The sequence below is a fragment of the Salmo salar genome, chromosome ssa10 (genome assembly GCF_905237065.1).
Source record: "Salmo salar chromosome ssa10, Ssal_v3.1, whole genome shotgun sequence".
NCBI lineage: Eukaryota > Metazoa > Chordata > Actinopteri > Salmoniformes > Salmonidae > Salmo > Salmo salar.
Genome location: NC_059451.1, coordinates 52,132,277 through 52,160,072, shown reverse-complemented (window position 1 = coordinate 52,160,072; position 27,796 = coordinate 52,132,277). Strand labels below are relative to the sequence as shown.

Sequence of the window (27,796 nt, the reverse complement as noted above, 5' to 3'; positions counted from 1 at the left end):
AACGTTCTGCTGCCTGCAACATCCTCCAGCATGACCGGTTTGGCGGTGGGTCAGTCATGGTGTGGGGTGGCATTTCTTTGGGGGGCCGCACAGCCCTCCATGTGCTCGCCAGAGGTAGCCTGACTGCCATTAGGTACCGAGATGAGATCCTCAGACACCTTGTGAGACCATATGCTGGTGCGGTTGGCCCTGGGTTCCTCCTAATGCAAGACAATGCTAGACCTCATGTGGCTGGAGTGTCAGCAGTTCCTGCAAGAGGAAGGCATTGATGCTATGGACTGGCCCGCCCGTTCCCCAGACCTGAATCCAATTGAGCACATCTGGGACATCATGTCTCGCTCCATCCACCAACGCCACGTTGCACCACAGACTGTCCAGGAGTTGGCAGATGCTTTAGTCCAGGTCTGGGAGGAGATACCTCAGGAGACCATCCGCCACCTCATCAGGAGCATGCCCAGGCGTTGTAGGGAGGTCATACAGGCACGTGGAGGCCACACACACTACTGAGCCTCATTTTGACTTGTTTTAAGGACATTACATCAAAGTTGGATCAGCCTGTAGTGTGGTTTTCCACTTTAATTTTGAGTGTGACTCCAAATCCAGACCTCCATGGGTTGAGAAATTGGATTTCCATTGATTATTTTTGTGTGATTTTGTTGTCAGCACATTCAACTATGTAAAGAAAAAAGTATTTAATAAGATTATTTCATTCATTCAGATCTAGGATGTGTTATTTTAGTGTTCCCTTTATTTCTTTGAGCAGTGTATATATATATATATATATATGACCCTTTTATCCGAAGTGGCATCAATTTTGAGCATGGATGGTCCTGAGAATCAAACCCACTGTCCCAGTGTTGCAAGCACCATGCTCTCTCTACTGACTGAGCTATAGAGGACCACGTGAGTGGATAGACTGTTTGTAACCCACTGTGACCCAGTACTGTCTGTCTGTCAGTGGTGCCGTCTGTCTGTCAGTGGTGCCGTCTGTCTGTCTGTGGTGCCGTCTGTCTGTCTGTGGTGCCGTCTGTCTGTCTGTCTGTGGTGCCGTCTGTCTGTCTGTCTGTCTGTGGTGCCGTCTGTCTGTCTGTCTGTGGTGCCGTCTGTCTGTCTGTCTGTGGTGCCGTCTGTCTGTCTGTCTGTGGTGCCGTCTGTCTGTCTGTCTGTGGTGCCGTCTGTCTGTCTGTCTGTGGTGCCGTCTGTCTGTCTGTCTGTGGTGCCGTCTGTCTGTCTGTCTGTGGTGCCGTCTGTCTGTCTGTCTGTGGTGCCGTCTGTCTGTCTGTCTGTGGTGCCGTCTGTCTGTCTGTCTGTGGTGCCGTCTGTCTGTCTGTCTGTGGTGCCGTCTGTCTGTCTGTCTGTGGTGCCGTCTGTCTGTCTGTCTGTGGTGCCGTCTGTCTGTCTGTCTGTGGTGCCGTCTGTCTGTCTGTCTGTGGTGCCGTCTGTCTGTCTGTCTGTGGTGCCGTCTGTCTGTCTGTCTGTGGTGCCGTCTGTCTGTGGTGCCGTCTGTCTGTGGTGCCGTCTGTCTGTGGTGCCGTCTGTCTGTCTGTCTGTGGTGCCGTCTGTCTGTGGTGCCGTCTGTCTGTCTGTCTGTGGTGCCGTCTGTGTCTGTCTGTCTGTCTGTCAGTCAGTCTGTACATCTGTCTGTCAGTGGTGCTGTCTATCCGTCTGTCAGTGGTGCTATCTTTAAGTCTGTCTGTCTGTCTCATTGGTGCTGTTTGTCAGTGGTGCTGTTTGTCAGTGGTGCTGTCTGTTTGTCCGTCTGTGGTGCTGTCTGTCCGTCTGTGGTGCTGTCTGTCCGTCCGTCTGTCTGTGGGGCCTTCTGTCTGTCTGTCTGTCTGTCTGTCTGTCTGTCTGTGTCTGTCTGTCTGTCTGTCTGTGTCTGTCTGTCTGTCTGTCTGGGGCCGTCTCTGTCTGTCTGTCTGTCTGTCTGTCTGTCTGTCTGTCTGTCTGTCTGTCTGTCTGTCTGTCTGTCTGGGGCCGTCTCTGTCTGTCTGTCTGGGGCCGTCTCTGTCTGTCTGTCTGTCTGTCTGGGGCCGTCTCTGTCTGTCTGTCTGGGGCCGGCTCTGTCTGTCTGTCTGTCTGTCTGTCTGTCTGTCTGTCTGTCTGTCTGTCTGTCTGTCTGGGGCCGTCTCTGTCTGTCTGTCTCTGTCTGTCTGGGGCCGTTTCTGTCTGTCTGTCTGTTTGTCTGTCTGTCTGTCTGGGGCCGTCTCTGTCTGTCTGTCTGGGGCCGTCTCTGTCTGTCTGTCCGTCTGTCTGTGGGGCCATATCTTTCTGTCTGTGGGGCCATATCTTTCTGTCTGTCTGTCTGTCTGTCCGTCCGTCTCTGTCTGTGGTGCTGTCTCTGTCCGTCTGTCTGTCTGTCCATCGGTGCAGTCTGTCTGTCGGGCTGGGGCTTGGACGTGGGGCTGTCTGTCTGTTTGTCTGTGGTGCTGTCTGTCTGTTTGTCTGTGGTGCTGTCTGTCTGTTTGTCTGTGGTGCTGTCTGTCTGTTTGTCTGTGGTGCTGTCTGTCTATCAATGCAGCCAGCGTTCTGAAGACTCACTGTGACATCATAACTGTGGGCTCAGCCAGGCAGCCAGCGTTCTGAAGACTCACTGTGACAGATAGATAAAGCTACTATGCTGATGTCACCCTGCCTGCTGAGAAAGAAGTTGCCTCAGTCTAACCACGTGATCTGATCTAGCATCAGATTACCATCCCAAAATTTCAACCTCAACTATTAGGAAGAAAAAGCTGCTATTGGACCCAGGGGGAAGTTGGAACTTCCCTCTACTCTCTGTAGTAGTAGGGTCTTACTTGCTTGTTTATCTGGATCCCCATTTAGCTTTTGTAGAATAGCAGCAGCTACTCTAACACATAAAAACACAGAACATGACAAGAACAGTCACACAAATTAAAAATACAATGATATACAAACAATACAACTAAACTGTAGCTGCCATAGAAATAGATTATATTTATATGGTTTCTCCTGTATCAGCCTCAACCTGTTCTGTTCTCAACACTGCTCAGTCTGTATTCAACTCAGACTTAAACAAACCTAGTGACTGGCTGGCTGCTGGGTGAGCGGAAGAGTCCGTGGCTCCATCTGTTGGTGATGAGTGGAACTGCAGCCTGTTTACCCGGCTGACTGTGGAGGAGTCAAATCAAGTCAAATCAAATTGTATTAGTCACATGCTCCGAATACAACAGGTGTGATCTTACAGTGAAATGCTTACTTACGAGCCCCTAACCAACAATGCAGTTGAAAAAAAAACAAGTAATTAAAGAACAGCAGTAAAATAGTAATAACGAGGCTATATACAGGGGGGTACCGGTACAGAGTCAATGTGGAGGCTATATACAGGGGGTATCGGTACAGAGTCAATGTGGAGGCTATATACAGGGGGTATCAGTACAGAGTCAATGTGGAGGCTATATACAGGGGGTACCGGTACAGAGTCAATGTGGAGGCTATATACAGGGGGTACCGGTACAGAGTCAATGTGGAGGCTATATACAGGGGGGTACCAGTACAGAGTCAATGTGGAGGCTATATACAGGGGGGTACCGGTACAGAGTCAATGTGGAGGCTATATACAGGGGGTACCGGTACAGAGTCAATGTGGAGGGTATATACAGGGGGTACCGGTACAGAGTCAATGTGGAGGCTATATACAGGGGGGTACCGGTACAGAGTCAATGTGGAGGCTATATACAGGGGGGTACCGGTACAGAGTCAATGTGGAGGCTATATACAGGGGGTACCGGTACAGAGTCAATGTGGAGGGTATATACAGGGGGTACCGGTACAGAGTCAATGTGGAGGCTATATACAGGGGGTACCGGTACAGAGTCAATGTGGAGGCTATATACAGGGGGTATCGGTACAGAGTCAATGTGGAGGCTATATACAGGGGGTATCGGTACAGAGTCAATGTGGCGGCTATATACAGGGGGTACCGGTACAGAGTCAATGTGGAGGCTATATACAGGGGGTACCGGTACAGAGTCAATGTGGAGGCTATATACAGGGCGTGCGGTACAGAGTCAATGTGGAGGCTATATACAGGGGGTACCGGTACAGAATCAATGTGGAGGCTATATACAGGGGGTATCGGTACAGAGTCAATGTGGAGGCTATATACAGGGGGGTATCGGTATAGAGTCAATGTGGAGGCTATATACAGGGGGTACCGGTACAGAGTCAATGTGGAGGCTATATACAGGGGGTACCAGTACAGAGTCAATGTGGAGGCTATATACAGGGGGTATCGGTACAGAGTCAATGTGGAGGCTATATACAGGGGGTACCGGTACAGAGTCAATGTGGCGGCTATATACAGGGGGTACCGGTACAGAGTCAATGTGGAGGCTATATACAGGGGGTACCGGTACAGAGTCAATGTGGAGGCTATATACAGGGGGTGCCGGTACAGAGTCAATGTGTGGGGGGCACTGGTAAGTTGCGGTAATATGTACATGTAGGTAGAGTTATTCAAGTGACTATGTATAGATGATAACAACAGAGAGTAGCAGCGGTGTAAAAGAGGAGGGGGGGACAATGCAAATAGTTTGGGTAGCCATTTGATTAGCTGTTCAGGAGTCTTATGGCTTGGGGGTAGAAGCTGTTTAGAAGCCTCTTGAACCTAGACTTGGCGCTCCAAGTCAGTAGATTGGTGTTGTAAAAGTCAGGCTGAGTTAAATGACATTGTGACCAGAGGACAAGACTACTTACCATAGACTCAGAATGCCTCTCTCTCTTCACCTAACCTTGCATGGAGAAGAGTAGGTCAACTCATGTGAATTGGTTAAACACCTTTTGATTTAGGTGCTGTGTTGGGTTGTTAAAATGGCTTTCTAGGTTGGAGAAACTAACGTTGGTCTTCAGCAGAGGTCTGTATGGTAGGTAGGTTAGTCCCATAGGACAACCAGGTCATTGGTTATTGTGAACGTTTACAATTACTTTCCTTCGCTCTTTGTTACCGTGTAATACGCCTCATCTCACCTGGCTTCTCCCCCCTTTCTTCCTCAGACCGTCTCGTCGGCGCCGCTCAGTGGGTGTGGCCAACGCCACCCTGCCTCGCTTCCTGACCACTCCCCCCACCCTGCCCAACGCGTCGACCACGCCCAGCCCAGAGGGCGAGGTGGCGGAAGGCTCCAAGGTGACACTTGTGGTGTTCGCCAAGGAGTCGACTGTCATCTCCAACCTGCGCCACTTCACCAGCTACCAGATAGAGATCCATGTTTGTAACCACCCCTCTGACTCCCAACGCTGCAGCATGGCCACTTACGTCAGCGCCCGCACCATGCCCGAGGGTAAGGCTGTACACAGTCACAGACACTAACAGACTACACCATGCCCGAGGGTAAGGCTGTACACAGTCACAGACACTAACAGACTACAGCATGCCCGGGGGTTAGGCTGTACACAGTCACAGACACTAACAGACTACAGCATGCCCGGGGGTAAGGCTGTACACAGTCACAGACACTAACAGACCGGGCATGCCTGAGGGTAAGGCTGTACACAGTCACAGACTCTAACAGACCGGGCATGCCTGAGGGTAAGGCTGTACACAGTCACACACACTAACAGACTACAGCATGCCCGAGGGTAAGGCTGTACACAGTCACACACACTAACAGACTACAGCATGCCCGAGGGTAAGGCTGTACACAGTCACAGACACTAACAGACTACAGCATGCCCGAGGGTAAGGCTGTACACAGTCACACACACCCTTTGATGGTTCTGCCTGTGTTCTCCTCTCCCTGCAGAGAAAGCTGATGACATTGTGGGCCAGGTGAGCCATGAGATTGTGTTGGAGAACCCAGACTCTGTCCACATCAAGTGGCTGGAGCCCAAAGCCCCCAATGGCATGATCATCCTGTATGAGATCAACTACAGGAGGATAGGAGACCCTGAGGTCAGTACCAATACTACAATCAACTACAGGAGGATGGATAGGTGACCCTGAGGTCAGTACCAATATTAGAATCAACTACAGGAGGATAGGTGACCCTGAGGTCAGTACCAATACTACAATCAGCTACAGGAGGATAGATAGGTGACCCTGAGGTCAGTACCAATACTAGAATGAACTACAGGAGGATAGGTGACCCTGAGGTCAGTACCAATACTAGAATCAACTACAGGAGGATAGGTCCCTGAGGTCAGTACGAATACTAGAATCAACTACAGGAGGATGGGTGACCCTGAGGTCAGTACCAATACTAGAATCAACTACAGGAGGATAGATAGGTGACCCTGAGGTCAGTACCAATACTAGAATCAACTACAGGAGGATATGTGACCCTGAGGTCAGTACCAATACTAGAATCAGCTACAGGAGGATAGATAGGTGACCCTGAGGTCAGTACCGATACTAGAATCAACTACAGGAGGATAGATAGGTGACCCTCAGGTCAGTACCAATACTAGAATCAACTACAGGAGGATAGATAGGTGACCCTCAGGTCAGTACCAATACTAGAATCAACAACAGGAGGATAGATAGGTGACCCTGAGGTCAGTACGAATACTAGAATCAACTACAGGAGGATAGATAGGTGACCCTGAGGTCAGTACCAATACTAGAATCAACTACAGGAGGATAGATAGGTGACCCTGAGGTCAGTACCAATACTAGAATCAACTACAGGAGGATAGGAGACCCTGAGGTCAGTACCAATACTAGAATCAACTACAGGAGGATAGGTGACCCTGAGGTCAGTACCAATACTGGAATCAACTACAGGAGGATAGGTGACCCTGAGGTCAGTACCAATACTGGAATCAACTACAGGAGGATAGATAGGTGACCCTGAGGTCAGTACCAACACTGGAATCAACTACAGGAGGATAGATAGGTGACCCTGAGGTCAGTACCAATACTAGAATCAACTACAGGAGGATGGTGACCCTGAGGTCAGTACCAATACTAGAATCAACTACAGGAGGATAGGAGACCCTGAGGTCAGTACCAATACTACAATCAACTGCAGGAGGATAGATAGGTGACCCTGAGGTCAGTACCAAGACTAGAATCAACTACAGGAGGATGGAGATCCTGAGGTCAGTACCAATACTAGAATCAACTACAGGAGGATAGGTGACCCTGAGGTCAGTACCAATACTAGAATCAACTACAGGATGATAGGTGACCCTGAGGTCAGTACCAATACTAGAATCAACTAAAGGAGGATGGTGACCCTGAGGTCAGTACCAATACTAGAATCAACTACAGGAGGATAGGAGACCCTGAGGTCAGTACCAATACTACAATCAACTGCAGGAGGATAGATAGGTGACCCTGAGGTCAGTACCAATACTAGAATCAACTACAGGAGGATGGTGACCCTGAGGTCAGTACCAATTATAGAATCAACTACAGGAGGATAGGAGACCCTGAGGTCAGTACCAATACTACAATCAACTGCAGGAGGATAGATGGGTGACCCTGAGGTCAGTACCAATACTAGAATCAACTACAGGAGGATGGAGATCCTGAGGTCAGTACCAATACTAGAATCAACAACAGGAGGATAGGTGACCCTGAGGTCAGTACCAATACTAGAATGAACTACAGGAGGATAGGTGACCCTGAGGTCAGTACCAATACTACAATCAACTACAGGAGGAGGATAGGTGACCCTGAGGTCAGTACCAATACTAGAATCAACTACAGGAGGATAGGTGACCCTGAGGTCAGTACCAATACTACAATCAGCTACAGGAGGATAGATAGGTGACCCTGAGGTCAGTACCAATACTAGAATCAACTACAGGAGGATAGGTGACCCTGAGGTCAGTACCAATACTAGAATCAACTACAGGAGGATAGATAGGTGACCCTGAGGTCAGTACCAATACTAGAATCAACTACAGGAGGATAGATAGGTGACCCTGAGGTCAGTACCAATACTAGAATCAACTACAGGAGGATAGGAGACCCTGAGGTCAGTACCAATACTAGAATCAACTACAGGAGGATAGGTGACCCTGAGGTCAGTACCAATACTGGAATCAACTACAGGAGGATAGGTGACCCTGAGGTCAGTACCAATACTGGAATCAACTACAGGAGGATAGATAGGTGACCCTGAGGTCAGTACCAACACTGGAATCAACTACAGGAGGATAGATAGGTGACCCTGAGGTCAGTACCAATACTAGAATCAACTACAGGAGGATGGTGACCCTGAGGTCAGTACCAATACTAGAATCAACTACAGGAGGATAGGAGACCCTGAGGTCAGTACCAATACTAGAATCAACTGCAGGAGGATAGATAGGTGACCCTGAGGTCAGTACCAATACTAGAATCAACTACAGGAGGATGGAGATCCTGAGGTCAGTACCAATACTAGAATCAACTACAGGAGGATGGAGATCCTGAGGTCAGTACCAATACTAGAATCAACTACAGGAGGATAGGTGACCCTGAGGTCAGTACCAATACTAGAATCAACTACAGGAGGATAGGTGACCCTGAGGTCAGTACCAATACTAGAATCAACTACAGGAGGATGGTGACCCTGAGGTCAGTACCAATACTAGAATCAACTACAGGAGGATAGGAGACCCTGAGGTCAGTACCAATACTACAATCAACTGCAGGAGGATAGATAGGTGACCCTGAGGTCAGTACCAATACTAGAATCAACTACAGGAGGATGGTGACCCTGAGGTCAGTACCAATTCTAGAATCAACTACAGGAGGATAGGAGACCCTGAGGTCAGTACCAATACTACAATCAACTGCAGGAGGATAGATGGGTGACCCTGAGGTCAGTACCAATACTAGAATCAACGACAGGAGGATAGGTGACCCTGAGGTCAGTACCAATACTAGAATGAACTACAGGAGGATAGGTGACCCTGAGGTCAGTACCAATACTACAATCAACTACAGGAGGATGGATAGGTGACCCTGAGGTCAGTACCAATACTAGAATCAACTACAGGAGGATAGGTGACCCTGAGGTCAGTACCAATACTACAATCAGCTACAGGAGGATAGATAGGTAACCCTGAGGTCAGTACCAATACTAGAATCAACTACAGGAGGATAGGTGACCCTGAGGTCAGTACCAATACTAGAATCAGCTACAGGAGGATAGATAGGTGACCCTGAGGTCAGTACCGATACTAGAATCAACTACAGGAGGATAGATAGGTGACCCTCAGGTCAGTACCAATACTAGAATCAACTACAGGAGGATAGATAGGTGACCCTGAGGTCAGTACCAATACTAGAATCAACTACAGGAGGATAGATAGGTGACCCTGAGGTCAGTACCAATACTAGAATCAACTACAGGAGGATAGGTGACCCTGAGGTCAGTACCAATACTAGAATCAACTACAGGAGGATAGGTGACCCTGAGGTCAGTACCAATACTAGAATCAACTACAGGAGGATAGATAGGTGACCCTGAGGTCAGTACCAATACTAGAATCAACTACAGGAGGATAGATAGGTGACCCTGAGGTCAGTACCAATACTAGAATCAACTACAGGAGGATAGGAGACCCTGAGGTCAGTACCAATACTAGAATCAACTACAGGAGGATAGGTGACCCTGAGGTCAGTACCAATACTGGAATCAACTACAGGAGGATAGGTGACCCTGAGGTCAGTACCAATACTGGAATCAACTACAGGAGGATAGATAGGTGACCCTGAGGTCAGTACCAACACTGGAATCAACTACAGGAGGATAGATAGGTGACCCTGAGGTCAGTACCAATACTAGAATCAACTACAGGAGGATGGTGACCCTGAGGTCAGTACCAATACTAGAATCAACTACAGGAGGATAGATAGACCCTGAGGTCAGTACCAATACTACAATCAACTGCAGGAGGATAGATAGGTGACCCTGAGGTCAGTACCAATACTAGAATCAACTACAGGAGGATGGAGATCCTGAGGTCAGTACCAATACTAGAATCAACTACAGGAGGATGGAGATCCTGAGGTCAGTACCAATACTAGAATCAACTACAGGAGGATAGGTGACCCTGAGGTCAGTACCAATTCTAGAATCAACTACAGGAGTATAGATGGTGACCCTGAGGTCAGTACCAATACTAGAATCAACTGCAGGAGGATAGATGGGTGACCCTGAGGTCAGTACCAATACTAGAATCAACTACAGGAGGATGGAGATCCTGAGGTCAGTACCAATACTAGAATCAACTACAGGAGGATAGGTGACCCTGAGGTCAGTACCAATACTAGAATCAACTACAGGAGGATAGGTGACCCTGAGGTCAGTACCAATACTACAATCAACTGCAGGAGGATAGATGGGTGACCCTGAGGTCAGTACCAATACTAGAATCAACGACAGGAGGATAGGTGACCCTGAGGTCAGTACCAATACTAGAATGAACTACAGGAGGATAGGTGACCCTGAGGTCAGTACCAATACTAGAATCAACTACAGGAGGATAGGTGACCCTGAGGTCAGTACCAATACTAGAATCAACTACAGGAGGATTAGGTGACCCTGAGGTCAGTACCAATACTAGAATCAGCTACAGGAGGATAGATAGGTGACCCTGAGGTCAGTACCAATACTAGAATCAACTACAGGAGGATAGATAGGTGACCCTGAGGTCAGTACCAATACTAGAATCAACTACAGGAGGATAGATAGGTGACCCTGAGGTCAGTACCAATACTAGAATCAACTACAGGAGGATAGGGTGACCCTGAGGTCAGTACCAATACTAGAATCAACTACAGGAGGATAGGTGACCCTGAGGTCAGTACCAATACTAGAATCAGCTACAGGAGGATAGATAGGTGACCCTGAGGTCAGTACCAATACTAGAATCAACTACAGGAGGATAGTGGTGACCCTGAGGTCAGTACCAATACTAGAATCAACTACAGGAGGATAGAGGTGACCCTGAGGTCAGTACCAATACTAGAATCAACTACAGGAGGATAGATAGGTGACCCTGAGGTCAGTACCAATACTAGAATCAACTACAGGAGGATAGATAGGTGACCCTGAGGTCAGTACCAATACTAGAATCAACTACAGGAGGATAGGAGACCCTGAGGTCAGTACCAATACTAGAATCAACTACAGGAGGATAGGTGACCCTGAGGTCAGTACCAATACTAGAATCAACTACAGGAGGATAGGGTGACCCTGAGGTCAGTACCAATACTAGAATCAACTACAGGAGGATAGATAGGTGACCCTGAGGTCAGTACCAATGCTAGAATCAACTACAGGAGGATAGATGTGACCCTGAGGTCAGTACCAATACTAGAATCAACTACAGGAGGATGGGAGACCCTGAGGTCAGTACCAATACTAGAATCAACTACAGGAGGATAGGTGACCCTGAGGTCAGTACCAATACTAGAATCAACTACAGGAGGATAGGTGACCCTGAGGTCAGTACCAATACTAGAATCAACTACAGGAGGATAGTAGGTGACCCTGAGGTCAGTACCAATACTAGAATCAACTACAGGAGGATAGGTGACCCTGAGGTCAGTACCAATACTAGAATCAACTACAGGAGGATAGATAGGTGACCCTGAGGTCAGTACCAATACTAGAATCAACTACAGGAGGATAGGTGACCCTGAGGTCAGTACCAATACTAGAATCAACTACAGGAGGATAGAAGGTGACCCTGAGGTCAGTACCAATACTAGAATCAACTACAGGAGGATAGAGTGACCCTGAGGTCAGTACCAATACTAGAATCAACTACAGGAGGATAGATAGGGTGACCCTGAGGTCAGTACCAATACTAGAATCAACTACAGGAGGATAGATAGGTGACCCTGAGGTCAGTACCAATACTAGAATCAACTACAGGAGGATAGGTGACCCTGAGGTCAGTACCAATACTAGAATCAACTACAGGAGGATAGGTGACCCTGAGGTCAGTACCAATACTAGAATCAACTACAGGAGGATAGATAGGTGACCCTGAGGTCAGTACCAATACTAGAATCAACTACAGGAGGATAGATAGGTGACCCTGAGGTCAGTACCAATACTAGAATCAACTACAGGAGGATAGATGGTGACCCTGAGGTCAGTACCAATACTAGAATCAACTACAGGAGGATAGGGTGACCCTGAGGTCAGTACCAATACTAGAATCAACTACAGGAGGATAGTGGTGACCCTGAGGTCAGTACCAATACTAGAATCAACTACAGGAGGATAGATAGGTGACCCTGAGGTCATTACCAATACTAGAATCAACTACAGGAGGATAGATAGGTGACCCTGAGGTCAGTACCAATACTAGAATCAACTACAGGAGGATAGGAGACCCTGAGGTCAGTACCAATACTAGAATCAACTACAGGAGGATAGGAGACCCTGAGGTCAGTACCAATACTGGAATCAACTACAGGAGAATAGGTGACCCTGAGGTCAGTACCAATACTGGAATCAACTACAGGAGGATAGGGTGACCCTGAGGTCAGTACCAACACTGGAATCAACTACAGGAGGATAGATAGGTGACCCTGAGGTCAGTACCAATACTAGAATCAACTACAGGAGGATAGGGTGACCCTGAGGTCAGTACCAATACTAGAATCAACTACAGGAGGATAGGAGACCCTGAGGTCAGTACCAATACTAGAATCAACTACAGGAGGATAGGTGACCCTGAGGTCAGTACCAATACTGGAATCAACTACAGGAGGATAGAGTGACCCTGAGGTCAGTACCAATACTAGAATCAACTACAGGAGGATAGATGGTGACCCTGAGGTCAGTACCAATACTAGAATCAACTACAGGAGGATGAGGTGACCCTGAGGTCAGTACCAATACTAGAATCAACTACAGGAGGATAGGAGACCCTGAGGTCAGTACCAATACTACAATCAACTGCAGGAGGATAGATAGGTGACCCTGAGGTCAGTACCAATACTAGAATCAACTACAGGAGGATGGAGATCCTGAGGTCAGTACCAATACTAGAATCAACTACAGGAGGATAGGTGACCCTGAGGTCAGTACCAATACTAGAATCAACTACAGGAGGATAGGTGACCCTGAGGTCAGTACCAATACTAGAATCAACTACAGGAGGATGGGAGACCCTGAGGTCAGTACCAACACTACAATCAACTACAGGAGGATAGATGGGTGACCCTGAGGTCAGTACCAATACTAGAATCAACTACAGGAGGATAGGTGACCCTGAGGTCAGTACCAATACTAGAATCAACTACAGGAGGATAGGGTGACCCTGAGGTCAGTACCAATACTAGAATCAACTACAGGAGGATAGGGTGACCCTGAGGTCAGTACCAATACTACAATCAACTACAGGAGGATAGGAGACCCTGAGGTCAGTACCAATACTAGAATCAACTACAGGAGGATAGGTGACCCTGAGGTCAGTACCAATACTAGAATCAACTACAGGAGGATAGGTGACCCTGAGGTCAGTACCAATACTAGAATCAACTGCAGGAGGATAGATGGGTGACCCTGAGGTCAGTACCAATACTATAATCAACTACAGGAGGATGGAGACCCTGAGGTCAGTACCAATTCTAGAATCAACTACAGGAGGATGGAGACCCTGAGGTCAGTACCAATACTAGAATCAACTACAGGAGGATAGGTGACCCTGAGGTCAGTACCAATACTATCAGCTACAGGAGGATAGGTGACCCTGAGGTCAGTACCAATACTAGAATCAACTACAGGATGATGGATAGGTGACCCTGAGGTCAGTACCAATACTAGAATCAACTACAGGAGGATAGGTGACCCTGAGGTCAGTACCAATACTAGAATCAACTACAGGAGGATAGGTGACCCTGAGGTCAGTACCAATACTGGAATCAACTACAGGAGGATAGGTGACCCTGATGTCAGTACCAATACTGGAATCAACTACAGGAGGATAGATAGGTGACCCTGAGGTCAGTACCAATACTAGAATCAACTACAGGAGGATGGAGATCCTGAGGTCAGTACCAATACTGGAATCAACTACAGGAGGATAGATAGGTGACCCTGAGGTCAGTACCAATACTACAATCAACTGCAGGAGGATAGATGGGTGACCCTAAGGTCAGTACCAATACTAGAATCAACTACAGGAGGATAGGTGACCCTGAGGTCAGTACCAATACTAGAATGAACTACAGGAGGATAGGTGACCCTGAGGTCAGTACCAATACTACAATCAACTGCAGGAGGATAGATAGGTGACCCTGAGGTCAGTACCAATACTATAATCAACTACCGGAGGATAGGTGACCCTGAGGTCAGTACCAATACTAGAATCAACTACATGAGGATAGATAGGTGACCCTGAGGTCAGTACCAATACTAGAATCAACTACAGGAGGATAGATAGGTGACCCTGAGGTCAGTACCAATACTAGAATCAACTACAGGAGGATAGATAGGTGACCCTGAGGTCAGTACCAATACTAGAATCAACTACAGGAGGATAGTAGTGACCCTGAGGTCAGTACCAATACTAGAATCAACTACAGGAGGATAGGTGACCCTGAGGTCAGTACCAATTCTAGAATCAACTACAGGAGGATAGATAGGTGACCCTGAGGTCAGTACCAATACTAGAATCAACTACAGGAGGATAGATAGGTGACCCTGAGGTCAGTACCAATGCTAGAATCAACTACAGGAGGATGGAGACCCTGAGGTCAGTACCAATTCTAGAATCAACTACAGGAGGATGGGAGACCCTGAGGTCAGTACCAATACTCGAATCAACTACAGGAGGATAGGTGACCCTGAGGTCAGTACCAATACTAGAATCAACTACAGGAGGATAGGAGACCCTGAGGTCAGTACCAATACTAGAATCAACTACAGGAGGATGGATAGGTGACCCTGAGGTCAGTACCGATACTAGAATCAACTACAGGAGGATAGGTGACCCTGAGGTCAGTACCAATACTAGAATCAACTACAGGAGGATAGGTGACCCTGAGGTCAGTACCAATACTAGAATCAACTACAGGAGGATAGGTGACCCTGAGGTCAGTACCAATACTGGAATCAACTACAGGAGGATAGATAGGTGACCCTGAGGTCAGTACCAATACTAGAATCAACTACAGGAGGATAGAGGTGACCCTGAGGTCAGTACCAATACTGGAATCAACTACAGGAGGATAGGGTGACCCTGAGGTCAGTACCAATACTAGAATCAACTACAGGAGGATAGATAGGTGACCCTGAGGTCAGTACCAATACTAGAATCAACTACAGGAGGATATGTACCCTGAGGTCAGTACCAATACTAGAATCAACTACAGGAGGATAGTGTGACCCTGAGGTCAGTACCAATACTAGAATCAGCTACAGGAGGATAGATAGGTGACCCTGAGGTCAGTACCGATACTAGAATCAACTACAGGAGGATAGATAGGTGACCCTCAGGTCAGTACCAATACTAGAATCAACTACAGGAGGATAGATAGGTGACCCTGAGGTCAGTACCAATACTAGAATCAACTACAGGAGGATAGATAGGTGACCCTGAGGTCAGTACCAATACTAGAATCAACTACAGGAGGATAGATAGGTGACCCTGAGGTCTGTACCAATACTAGAATCGACTACAGGAGGATAGATAGGTGACCCTGAGGTCTTTACCAATACTAGAATCAACTACAGGAGGATAGAGGTGACCCTGAGGTCAGGACCAATACTAGAATCAACTACAGGAGGATAGGAGACCCTGAGGTCAGTACCAATACTAGAATCAACTACAGGAGGATAGGTGACCCTGAGGTCAGTACCAATACTAGAATCAACTACAGGAGGATAGGTGACCCTGAGGTCAGTACCAATACTAGAATCAACTACAGGAGGATAGGGTGACCCTGAGGTCAGTACCAATACTAGAATCAACTACAGGAGGATAGATAGGTGACCCTGAGGTCAGTACCAATACTAGAATCAACTACAGGAGGATAGATAGGTGACCCTGAGGTCAGTACCAATACTAGAATCAACTACAGGAGGATGGGTGACCCTGAGGTCAGTACCAATTCTAGAATCAACTACTTGAGGATAGGTGACCCTGAGGTCAGTACCAATACTACAATCAACTACAGGAGGATAGTAGATGACCCTGAGGTCAGTACCAATACTAGAATCAACTACAGGAGGATGGTGACCCTGAGGTCAGTACCAATACTAGAATCAACTACAGGAGGATAGGAGACCCTGAGGTCAGTACCAATACTACAATCAACTGCAGGAGGATAGATAGGTGACCCTGAGGTCAGTACCAATACTAGAATCAACTACAGGAGGATGGAGACCCTGAGGTCAGTACCAATACTAGAATCAACTGCAGGAGGATAGATCGGTGACCCTGAGGTCAGTACCAATACTAGAATCAACTACAGGAGGATGGAGATCCTGAGGTCAGTACCAATACTAGAATCAACGACAGGAGGATAGGTGACCCTGAGGTCAGTACCAATACTAGAATGAACTACAGGAGGATAGGTGACCCTGAGGTCAGTACCAATACTACAATCAACTGCAGGAGGATAGATAGGTGACCCTGAGGTCAGTACCAATACTAGAATCAACTACAGGAGGATGGTGACCCTGAGGTCAGTACCAATTCTAGAATCAACTATTTGAGGATAGGAGACCCTGAGGTCAGTACCAATACTACAATCAACTGCAGGAGGATAGATAGATGACCCTGAGGTCAGTACCAATACTAGAATCAACTACAGGAGGATGGTGACCCTGAGGTCAGTACCAATTCTAGAATCAACTACAGGAGGATAGGTGACCCTGAGTTCAGTACCAATACTAGAATCAACTACAGGAGGACAGATGGGTGACCCTGAGGTCAGTACCAATGCTATAATCAACTACAGGAGGATGGAGACCCTGAGGTCAGTACCAATTCTAGAATCAACTACAGGAGGATGGGAGACCCTGAGGTCAGTACCAATACTCAAATCAACTATAGGAGGATAGGAGACCCTGAGGTCAGTACCAATACTAGAATCAACTACAGGAGGATAGATGGGTGACCCTGAGGTCAGTACCAATACTAGAATCAACTACAGGAGGACAGATAGGTGACCCTGAGGTCAGTACCAATACTATAATCAACTACAGGCGGATAGATAGGTGACCCTGAGGTCAGTACCAATACTATAATCAACTACAGGCGGATAGATAGGTGACCCTGAGGTCAGTACCAATACTAGAATCAACTGCAGGAGGATAGGTGACCCTGAGGTCAGTACCAATACTACAATCAACTGCCGGAGGATAGATGGGTGACCCTGAGGTCAGTACCAATACTAGAATCAACTACAGGAGGATGGAGATCCTGAGGTCAGTACCAATACTAGAATCAACTACAGGAGGATGGTGACCCTGAGGTCAGTACCAATACTAGAATCAACTACAGGAGGATGGTGACCCTGAGGTCAGTACCAATTCTAGAATCAACTACAGGAGGATAGTGAGACCCTGAGGTCAGTACCAATACTAGAATCAACTGCAGGAGGATAGATAGGTGACCCTGAGGTCAGTACCAATACTAGAATCAACTACAGGAGGATGGAGACCCTGAGGTCAGTACCAATACTAGAATCAACTACAGGAGGATAGGTGACCCTGAGGTCAGTACCAATACTAGATCAGCTACAGGAGGATAGGTGACCCTGAGGTCAGTACCAATAATAGATTCAACTACAGGAGGATGGGTGACCCTGAGGTCAGTACCAACACTGGAATCAACTACAGGAGGATAGCGAGGTGACCCTGAGGTCAGTACCAATACTATAATCAACTACCGGAGGATAGGTGACCCTGAGGTCAGTACCAATACTAGAATCAACTACAGGAGGATAGATAGGTGACCCTGAGGTCAGTACCAATACTAGAATCAACTACAGGAGGATAGATAGGTGACCCTGAGGTCAGTACCAATAGTAGAATCAATTACAGGAGGATAGGAGACCCTGAGGTCAGTACCAATACTAGAATCAACTACAGGAGGATAGGAGACCCTGAGGTCAGTACCAATTCTAGAATCAACTACAGGAGGATAGGTGACCCTGAGGTCAGTACCAATACTAGAATCAACTACAGGAGGATAGATGGGTGACCCTGAGGTCAGTACCAATGCTATAATCAACTACAGGAGGATGGAGACCCTGAGGTCAGTACCAATTCTAGAATCAACTACAGGAGGATGGGAGACCCTGAGGTCAGTACCAATACTCAAATCAACTATAGGAGGATAGGAGACCCTGAGGTCAGTACCAATACTAGAATCAACTACAGGAGGATGGAGACCCTGAGGTTAGTACCAATACTAGAATCAACTACAGGAGGATGGATAGGTGACCCTGAGGTCAGTACCGATACTAGAATCAACTACAGGAGGATAGGTGACCCTGAGGTCAGTACCAATACTAGAATCAACAACAGGAGGATGGATAGGTGACCCTGAGGTCAGTACCAATACTAGAATCAACTACAGGAGGATAGGTGACCCTGAGGTCAGTACCAATACTGGAATCAACTACAGGAGGATAGATAGGTGACCCTGAGGTCAGTACCAATACTAGAATCAACTACAGGAGGATAGATAGGTGACCCTGAGGTCAGTACCAATACTGGAATCAACTACAGGAGGATAGATAGGTGACCCTGAGGTCAGTACCAATACTAGAATCAACTACAGGAGGATAGATAGGTGACCCTGAGGTCAGTACCAATACTAGAATCAACTACAGGAGGATAGGTCCCTGAGGTCAGTACGAATACTAGAATCAACTACAGGAGGATAGGTGACCCTGAGGTCAGTACCAATACTAGAATCAGCTACAGGAGGATAGATAGGTGACCCTGAGGTCAGTACCGATACTAGAATCAACTACAGGAGGATAGATAGGTGACCCTCAGGTCAGTACCAATACTAGAATCAACTACAGGAGGATAGATAGGTGACCCTGAGGTCAGTACCAATACTAGAATCAACTACAGGAGGATAGATAGGTGACCCTGAGGTCAGTACCAATACTAGAATCAACTACAGGAGGATAGATAGGTGACCCTGAGGTCAGTACCAATAGTAGAATCAATTACAGGAGGATAGTGAGACCCTGAGGTCAGTACCAATACTAGAATCAACTACAGGAGGATAGGAGACCCTGAGGTCAGTACCAATTCTAGAATCAACTACAGGAGGATAGGTGACCCTGAGGTCAGTACCAATACTAGAATCAACTACAGGAGGATAGATGGGTGACCCTGAGGTCAGTACCAATGCTATAATCAACTACAGGAGGATGGAGACCCTGAGGTCAGTACCAATTCTAGAATCAACTACAGGAGGATGGGAGACCCTGAGGTCAGTACCAATACTCAAATCAACTACAGGAGGATAGGAGACCCTGAGGTCAGTACCAATACTAGAATCAACTACAGGAGGATAGGAGACCCTGAGGTCAGTACCAATACTAGAATCAACTACAGGAGGATGGATAGGTGACCCTGAGGTCAGTACCAATACTAGAATCAACTACAGGAGGATAGGTGACCCTGAGGTCAGTACCAATACTGGAATCAACTACAGGAGGATAGATAGGTGACCCTGAGGTCAGTACCAATACTAGAATCAACTACAGGAGGATAGGTGACCCTGAGGTCAGTACCAATACTGGAATCAACTACAGGAGGATAGATAGGTGACCCTGAGGTCAGTACCAATACTAGAATCAACTACAGGAGGATAGATAGGTGACCCTGAGGTCAGTACCAATACTAGAATCAACTACAGGAGGATAGGTACCCTGAGGTCAGTATCAATACTAGAATCAACTACAGGAGGATAGGTGACCCTGAGGTCAGTACCAATACTAGAATCAGCTACAGGAGGATAGAGGTGACCCTGAGGTCAGTACCAATACTAGAATCAACTACAGGAGGATAGATAGGTGACCCTCAGGTCAGTACCAATACTAGAATCAACTACAGGAGGATAGATAGGTGACCCTGAGGTCAGTACCAATACTAGAATCAACTACAGGAGGATAGATAGGTGACCCTGAGGTCAGTACCAATACTAGAATCAACTACAGGAGGATAGATAGGTGACCCTGAGGTCAGTACCAATACTAGAATCGACTACAGGAGGATAGATAGGTGACCCTGAGGTCTGTACCAATACTAGAATCAACTACAGGAGGATAGATAGGTGACCCTGAGGTCAGGACCAATACTAGAATCAACTACAGGAGGATAGGAGACCCTGAGGTCAGTACCAATACTAGAATCAACTACAGGAGGATAGGAGACCCTGAGGTCAGTACCAATACTAGAATCAACTACAGGAGGATAGGTGACCCTGAGGTCAGTACGAATACTAGAATCAACTACAGGAGGATAGGTGACCCTGAGGTCAGTACCAATACTGGAATCAACTACAGGAGGATAGATAGGTGACCCTGAGGTCAGTACCAATACTAGAATCAACTACAGGAGGATAGATAGGTGACCCTGAGGTCAGTACCAATACTAGAATCAACTACAGGAGGATAGGAGACCCTGAGGTCAGTACCAATACTAGAATCAACTACAGGAGGATAGGTGACCCTGAGGTCAGTACCAATACTAGAATCAACTACAGGAGGATAGGTGACCCTGAGGTCAGTACCAATACTGGAATCAACTACAGGAGGATAGATAGGTGACCCTGAGGTCAGTACCAACACTGGAATCAACTACAGGAGGATAGATAGGTGACCCTGAGGTCAGTACCAATACTAGAATCAACTACAGGAGGATAGGAGACCCTGAGGTCAGTACCAATACTAGAATCAACTACAGGAGGATAGGTGACCCTGAGGTCAGTACCAATACTAGAATCAACTACAGGAGGATAGGAGACCCTGAGGTCAGTACCAATACTAGAATCAACTACAGGAGGATAGATGGTGACCCTGAGGTCAGTACCAATACTAGAATCAACTACAGGAGGATGGAGATCCTGAGGTCAGTACCAATACTAGAATCAACTACAGGAGGATAGGTGACCCTGAGGTCAGTACCAATACTAGAATCAACTACAGGAGGATAGGAGACCCTGAGGTCAGTACCAATACTACAATCAACTGCAGGAGGATAGATAGGTGACCCTGAGGTCAGTACCAATACTAGAATCAACTACAGGAGGATGGTGACCCTGAGGTCAGTACCAATACTAGAATCAACTATTTGAGGATAGGAGACCCTGAGGTCAGTACCAATACTACAATCAACTACAGGAGGATAGATGGTGACCCTGAGGTCAGTACCAATACTAGAATCAACTACAGGAGGATAGGTGACCCTGAGGTCAGTACCAATTCTAGAATCAACTACAGGAGGATAGGAGACCCTGAGGTCAGTACCAATACTACAATCAACTGCAGGAGGATAGATGGGTGACCCTGAGGTCAGTACCAATGCTATAATCAACTACAGGAGGATGGAGACCCTGAGGTCAGTACCAATTCTAGAATCAACTACAGGAGGATGGGAGACCCTGAGGTCAGTACCAATACTCGAATCAACTACAGGAGGATAGGAGACCCTGAGGTCAGTACCAATACTAGAATCAACTACAGGAGGATAGGGTGACCCTGAGGTCAGTACCAATACTAGAATCAACTACAGGAGGATAGATAGGTGACCCTGAGGTCAGTACCAATACTAGAATCAACTACAGGAGGATAGATAGGTGACCCTGAGGTCAGTACCAATACTAGAATCAACTACAGGAGGATAGGTGACCCTGAGGTCAGTACCAATACTAGAATCAACTGCAGGAGGATAGGTGACCCTGAGGTCAGTACCAATACTAGAATCAACTACAGGAGGATAGATGGTGACCCTGAGGTCAGTACCAATACTAGAATCAACTACAGGAGGATGGGTGACCCTGAGGTCAGTACCAATACTAGAATCAACTGCAGGAGGATGGATAGGTGACCCTGAGGTCAGTACCAATACTATAATCAACTACAGGAGGATAGGTGACCCTGAGGTCAGTACCAATACTAGAATCAACTACATGAGGATAGATAGGTGACCCTGAGGTCAGTACCAATACTAGAATCAACTACAGGAGGATAGATAGGTGACCCTGAGGTCAGTACCAATACTAGAATCAACTACAGGAGGATAGGAGACCCTGAGGTCAGTACCAATACTAGAATCAACTACAGGAGGATAGGAGACCCTGAGGTCAGTACCAATTCTAGAATCAACTACAGGAGGATAGGTGACCCTGAGGTCAGTACCAATACTAGAATCAACTACAGGAGGATAGATGGGTGACCCTGAGGTCAGTACCAATGCTAGAATCAACTACAGGAGGATGGAGACCCTGAGGTCAGTACCAATTCTAGAATCAACTACAGGAGGATGGGAGACCCTGAGGTCAGTACCAATACTCGAATCAACTACAGGAGGATAGGAGACCCTGAGGTCAGTACCAATACTAGAATCAACTACAGGAGGATGGAGACCCTGAGGTCAGTACCAATACTAGAATCAACTACAGGAGGATGGATAGGTGACCCTGAGGTCAGTACCGATACTAGAATCAACTACAGGAGGATAGGTGACCCTGAGGTCAGTACCAATACTAGAATCAACTACAGGAGGATGGATAGGTGACCCTGAGGTCAGTACCAATACTAGAATCAACTACAGGAGGATAGGTGACCCTGAGGTCAGTACCAATACTGGAATCAACTACAGGAGGATAGATAGGTGACCCTGAGGTCAGTACCAATACTAGAATCAACTACAGGAGGATAGATAGGTGACCCTGAGGTCAGTACCAATACTGGAATCAACTACAGGAGGATAGATAGGTGACCCTGAGGTCAGTACCAATACTAGAATCAACTACAGGAGGATAGATAGGTGACCCTGAGGTCAGTACCAATACTAGAATCAACTACAGGAGGATAGGTGACCCTGAGGTCAGTACGAATACTAGAATCAACTACAGGAGGATAGGTGACCCTGAGGTCAGTACCAATACTAGAATCAGCTACAGGAGGATAGATAGGTGACCCTGAGGTCAGTACCGATACTAGAATCAACTACAGGAGGATAGATAGGTGACCCTCAGGTCAGTACCAATACTAGAATCAACTACAGGAGGATAGATAGGTGACCCTGAGGTCAGTACCAATACTAGAATCAACTACAGGAGGATAGATAGGTGACCCTGAGGTCAGTACCAATACTAGAATCAACTACAGGAGGATAGATAGGTGACCCTGAGGTCAGTACCAATACTAGAATCAACTACAGGAGGATAGGAGACCCTGAGGTCAGTACCAATACTAGAATCAACTACAGGAGGATAGGAGACCCTGAGGTCAGTACCAATACTAGAATCAACTACAGGAGGATAGGTGACCCTGAGGTCAGTACCAATACTAGAATCAACTACAGGAGGATAGATGGGTGACCCTGAGGTCAGTACCAATGCTAGAATCAACTACAGGAGGATGGAGACCCTGAGGTCAGTACCAATTCTAGAATCAACTACAGGAGGATGGGAGACCCTGAGGTCAGTACCAATACTCGAATCAACTACAGGAGGATAGGAGACCCTGAGGTCAGTACCAATACTAGAATCAACTACAGGAGGATGGAGACCCTGAGGTCAGTACCAATACTAGAATCAACTACAGGAGGATGGATAGGTGACCCTGAGGTCAGTACCGATACTAGAATCAACTACAGGAGGATAGGTGACCCTGAGGTCAGTACCAATACTAGAATCAACTACAGGAGGATAGATAGGTGACCCTGAGGTCAGTACCAATACTAGAATCAACTACAGGAGGATAGTGGTGACCCTGAGGTCAGTACCAATACTGGAATCAACTACAGGAGGATAGATAGGTGACCCTGAGGTCAGTACCAATACTAGAATCAACTACAGGAGGATAGATAGGTGACCCTGAGGTCAGTACCAATACTAGAATCAACTACAGGAGGATAGGTGACCCTGAGGTCAGTACCAATACTAGAATCAACTACAGGAGGATAGGTGACCCTGAGGTCAGTACCAATACTAGAATCAACTACAGGAGGATAGAAGGTGACCCTGAGGTCAGTACCAATACTAGAATCAACTACAGGAGGATAGATAGGTGACCCTCAGGTCAGTACCAATACTAGAATCAACTACAGGAGGATAGATAGGTGACCCTGAGGTCAGTACCAATACTAGAATCAACTACAGGAGGATAGATAGGTGACCCTGAGGTCAGTACCAATACTAGAATCAACTACAGGAGGATAGATAGGTGACCCTGAGGTCAGTACCAATACTAGAATCGACTACAGGAGGATAGATAGGTGACCCTGAGGTCTTTACCAATACTAGAATCAACTACAGGAGGATAGATAGGTGACCCTGAGGTCAGTACCAATACTAGAATCAACTACAGGAGGATAGAGAGACCCTGAGGTCAGTACCAATACTAGAATCAACTACAGGAGGATAGGAGACCCTGAGGTCAGTACCAATACTAGAATCAACTACAGGAGGATAGGTGACCCTGAGGTCAGTACGCAATACTAGAATCAACTACAGGAGGATAGGTGACCCTGAGGTCAGTACCAATACTGGAATCAACTACAGGAGGATAGATAGGTGACCCTGAGGTCAGTACCAATACTAGAATCAACTACAGGAGGATAGATAGGTGACCCTGAGGTCAGTACCAATACTAGAATCAACTACAGGAGGATAGGAGACCCTGAGGTCAGTACCAATACTAGAATCAACTACAGGAGGATAGGTGACCCTGAGGTCAGTACCAATACTGGAATCAACTACAGGAGGATAGGTGACCCTGAGGTCAGTACCAATACTGGAATCAACTACAGGAGGATGGTGACCCTGAGGTCAGTACCAACACTGGAATCAACTACAGGAGGATGATGGTGACCCTGAGGTCAGTACCAATACTAGAATCAACTACAGGAGGATAGGAGACCCTGAGGTCAGTACCAATACTACAATCAACTGCAGGAGGATAGATAGGTGACCCTGAGGTCAGTACCAATACTAGAATCAACTACAGGAGGATGGAGATCCTGAGGTCAGTACCAATACTAGAATCAACTGCAGGAGGATAGATGGGTGACCCTGAGGTCAGTACCAATACTAGAATCAACTACAGGAGGATGGAGATCCTGAGGTCAGTACCAATACTAGAATCAACTACAGGAGGATAGGTGACCCTGAGGTCAGTACCAATACTAGAATCAACTACAGGAGGATAGGTGACCCTGAGGTCAGTACCAATACTACAATCAACTGCAGGAGGATAGATGGGTGACCCTGAGGTCAGTACCAATACTAGAATCAACTACAGGAGGATGGTGACCCTGAGGTCAGTACCAATTCTAGAATCAACTATTTGAGGATAGGAGACCCTGAGGTCAGTACCAATACTAGAATCAACTGCAGGAGGATAGATAGGTGACCCTGAGGTCAGTACCAATACTAGAATCAACTACAGGAGGATGGTGACCCTGAGGTCAGTACCAATTCTAGAATCAACTACAGGAGGATAGGTGACCCTGAGGTCAGTACCAATACTAGAATCAACTACAGGAGGATAGATGGGTGACCCTGAGGTCAGTACCAATGCTAGAATCAACTACAGGAGGATGGAGACCCTGAGGTCAGTACCAATACTAGAATCAACTACAGGAGGATGGGAGACCCTGAGGTCAGTACCAATACTCGAATCAACTATAGGAGGATAGGAGACCCTGAGGTCAGTACCAATACTAGAATCAACTACAGGAGGATAGTGGTGACCCTGAGGTCAGTACCAATACTAGAATCAACTACAGGAGGACAGATAGGTGACCCTGAGGTCAGTACCAATACTAGAATCAACTACAGGCGGATAGATAGGTGACCCTGAGGTCAGTACCAATACTATAATCAACTACAGGAGAAAAGATAGGTGACCCTGAGGTCAGTACCAATACTAGAATCAACTGCAGGAGGATAGTAGGTGACCCTGAGGTCAGTACCAATACTAGAATCAACTACAGGAGGATAGATAGGTGACCCTGAGGTCAGTACCAATACTATAATCAACTACAGGAGAAGATAGGTGACCCTGAGGTCAGTACCAATACTAGAATCAACTGCAGGAGGATAGATAGGTGACCCTGAGGTCAGTACCAATACTAGAATCAACTACAGGAGGATGGGTGACCCTGAGGTCAGTACCAACACTGGAATCAACTACAGGAGGATAGCGAGGTGACCCTGAGGTCAGTACCAATACTAGAATCAACTACAGGAGGATAGATAGGTGACCCTGAGGTCAGTACCAATAGTAGAATCAATTACAGGAGGATAGGAGACCCTGAGGTCAGTACCAATACTAGAATCAACTACAGGAGGATAGGAGACCCTGAGGTCAGTACCAATTCTAGAATCAACTACAGGAGGATAGGTGACCCTGAGGTCAGTACCAATACTAGAATCAACTACAGGAGGATAGATGGGTGACCCTGAGGTCAGTACCAATGCTATAATCAACTACAGGAGGATGGAGACCCTGAGGTCAGTACCAATTCTAGAATCAACTACAGGAGGATGGGAGACCCTGAGGTCAGTACCAATACTCAAATCAACTATAGGAGGATAGGAGACCCTGAGGTCAGTACCAATACTAGAATCAACTACAGGAGGATGGAGACCCTGAGGTTAGTACCAATACTAGAATCAACTACAGGAGGATGGATAGGTGACCCTGAGGTCAGTACCGATACTAGAATCAACTACAGGAGGATAGGTGACCCTGAGGTCAGTACCAATACTAGAATCAACAACAGGAGGATGGATAGGTGACCCTGAGGTCAGTACCAATACTAGAATCAACTACAGGAGGATAGGTGACCCTGAGGTCAGTACCAATACTGGAATCAACTACAGGAGGATAGATAGGTGACCCTGAGGTCAGTACCAATACTAGAATCAACTACAGGAGGATAGATAGGTGACCCTGAGGTCAGTACCAATACTGGAATCAACTACAGGAGGATAGATAGGTGACCCTGAGGTCAGTACCAATACTAGAATCAACTACAGGAGGATAGATAGGTGACCCTGAGGTCAGTACCAATACTAGAATCAACTACAGGAGGATAGGTCCCTGAGGTCAGTACGAATACTAGAATCAACTACAGGAGGATAGGTGACCCTGAGGTCAGTACCAATACTAGAATCAGCTACAGGAGGATAGATAGGTGACCCTGAGGTCAGTACCGATACTAGAATCAACTACAGGAGGATAGATAGGTGACCCTCAGGTCAGTACCAATACTAGAATCAACTACAGGAGGATAGATAGGTGACCCTGAGGTCAGTACCAATACTAGAATCAACTACAGGAGGATAGATAGGTGACCCTGAGGTCAGTACCAATACTAGAATCAACTACAGGAGGATAGATAGGTGACCCTGAGGTCAGTACCAATAGTAGAATCAACTACAGGAGGATAGGAGACCCTGAGGTCAGTACCAATACTAGAATCAACTACAGGAGGATAGGAGACCCTGAGGTCAGTACCAATTCTAGAATCAACTACAGGAGGATAGGTGACCCTGAGGTCAGTACCAATACTAGAATCAACTACAGGAGGATAGATGGGTGACCCTGAGGTCAGTACCAATGCTATAATCAACTACAGGAGGATGGAGACCCTGAGGTCAGTACCAA

General features: G+C 46.9%; 1 protein-coding gene across 1 annotated transcript in view; it reads left to right on the top strand.

The window, feature by feature from the left end:
* The window catches only part of insrb (insulin receptor b), a 281,258-nt gene that overhangs the window by 200,634 nt on the left and 52,828 nt on the right, over positions 1 to 27,796 (top strand). The window contains exons 11-12 of the mRNA XM_045687930.1: positions 5,014 to 5,297; positions 5,760 to 5,908. Of these exons, the coding sequence (XP_045543886.1) occupies positions 5,014 to 5,297; positions 5,760 to 5,908 (433 nt within the window). The remainder of the gene's footprint in view (positions 1 to 5,013; positions 5,298 to 5,759; positions 5,909 to 27,796) is intronic.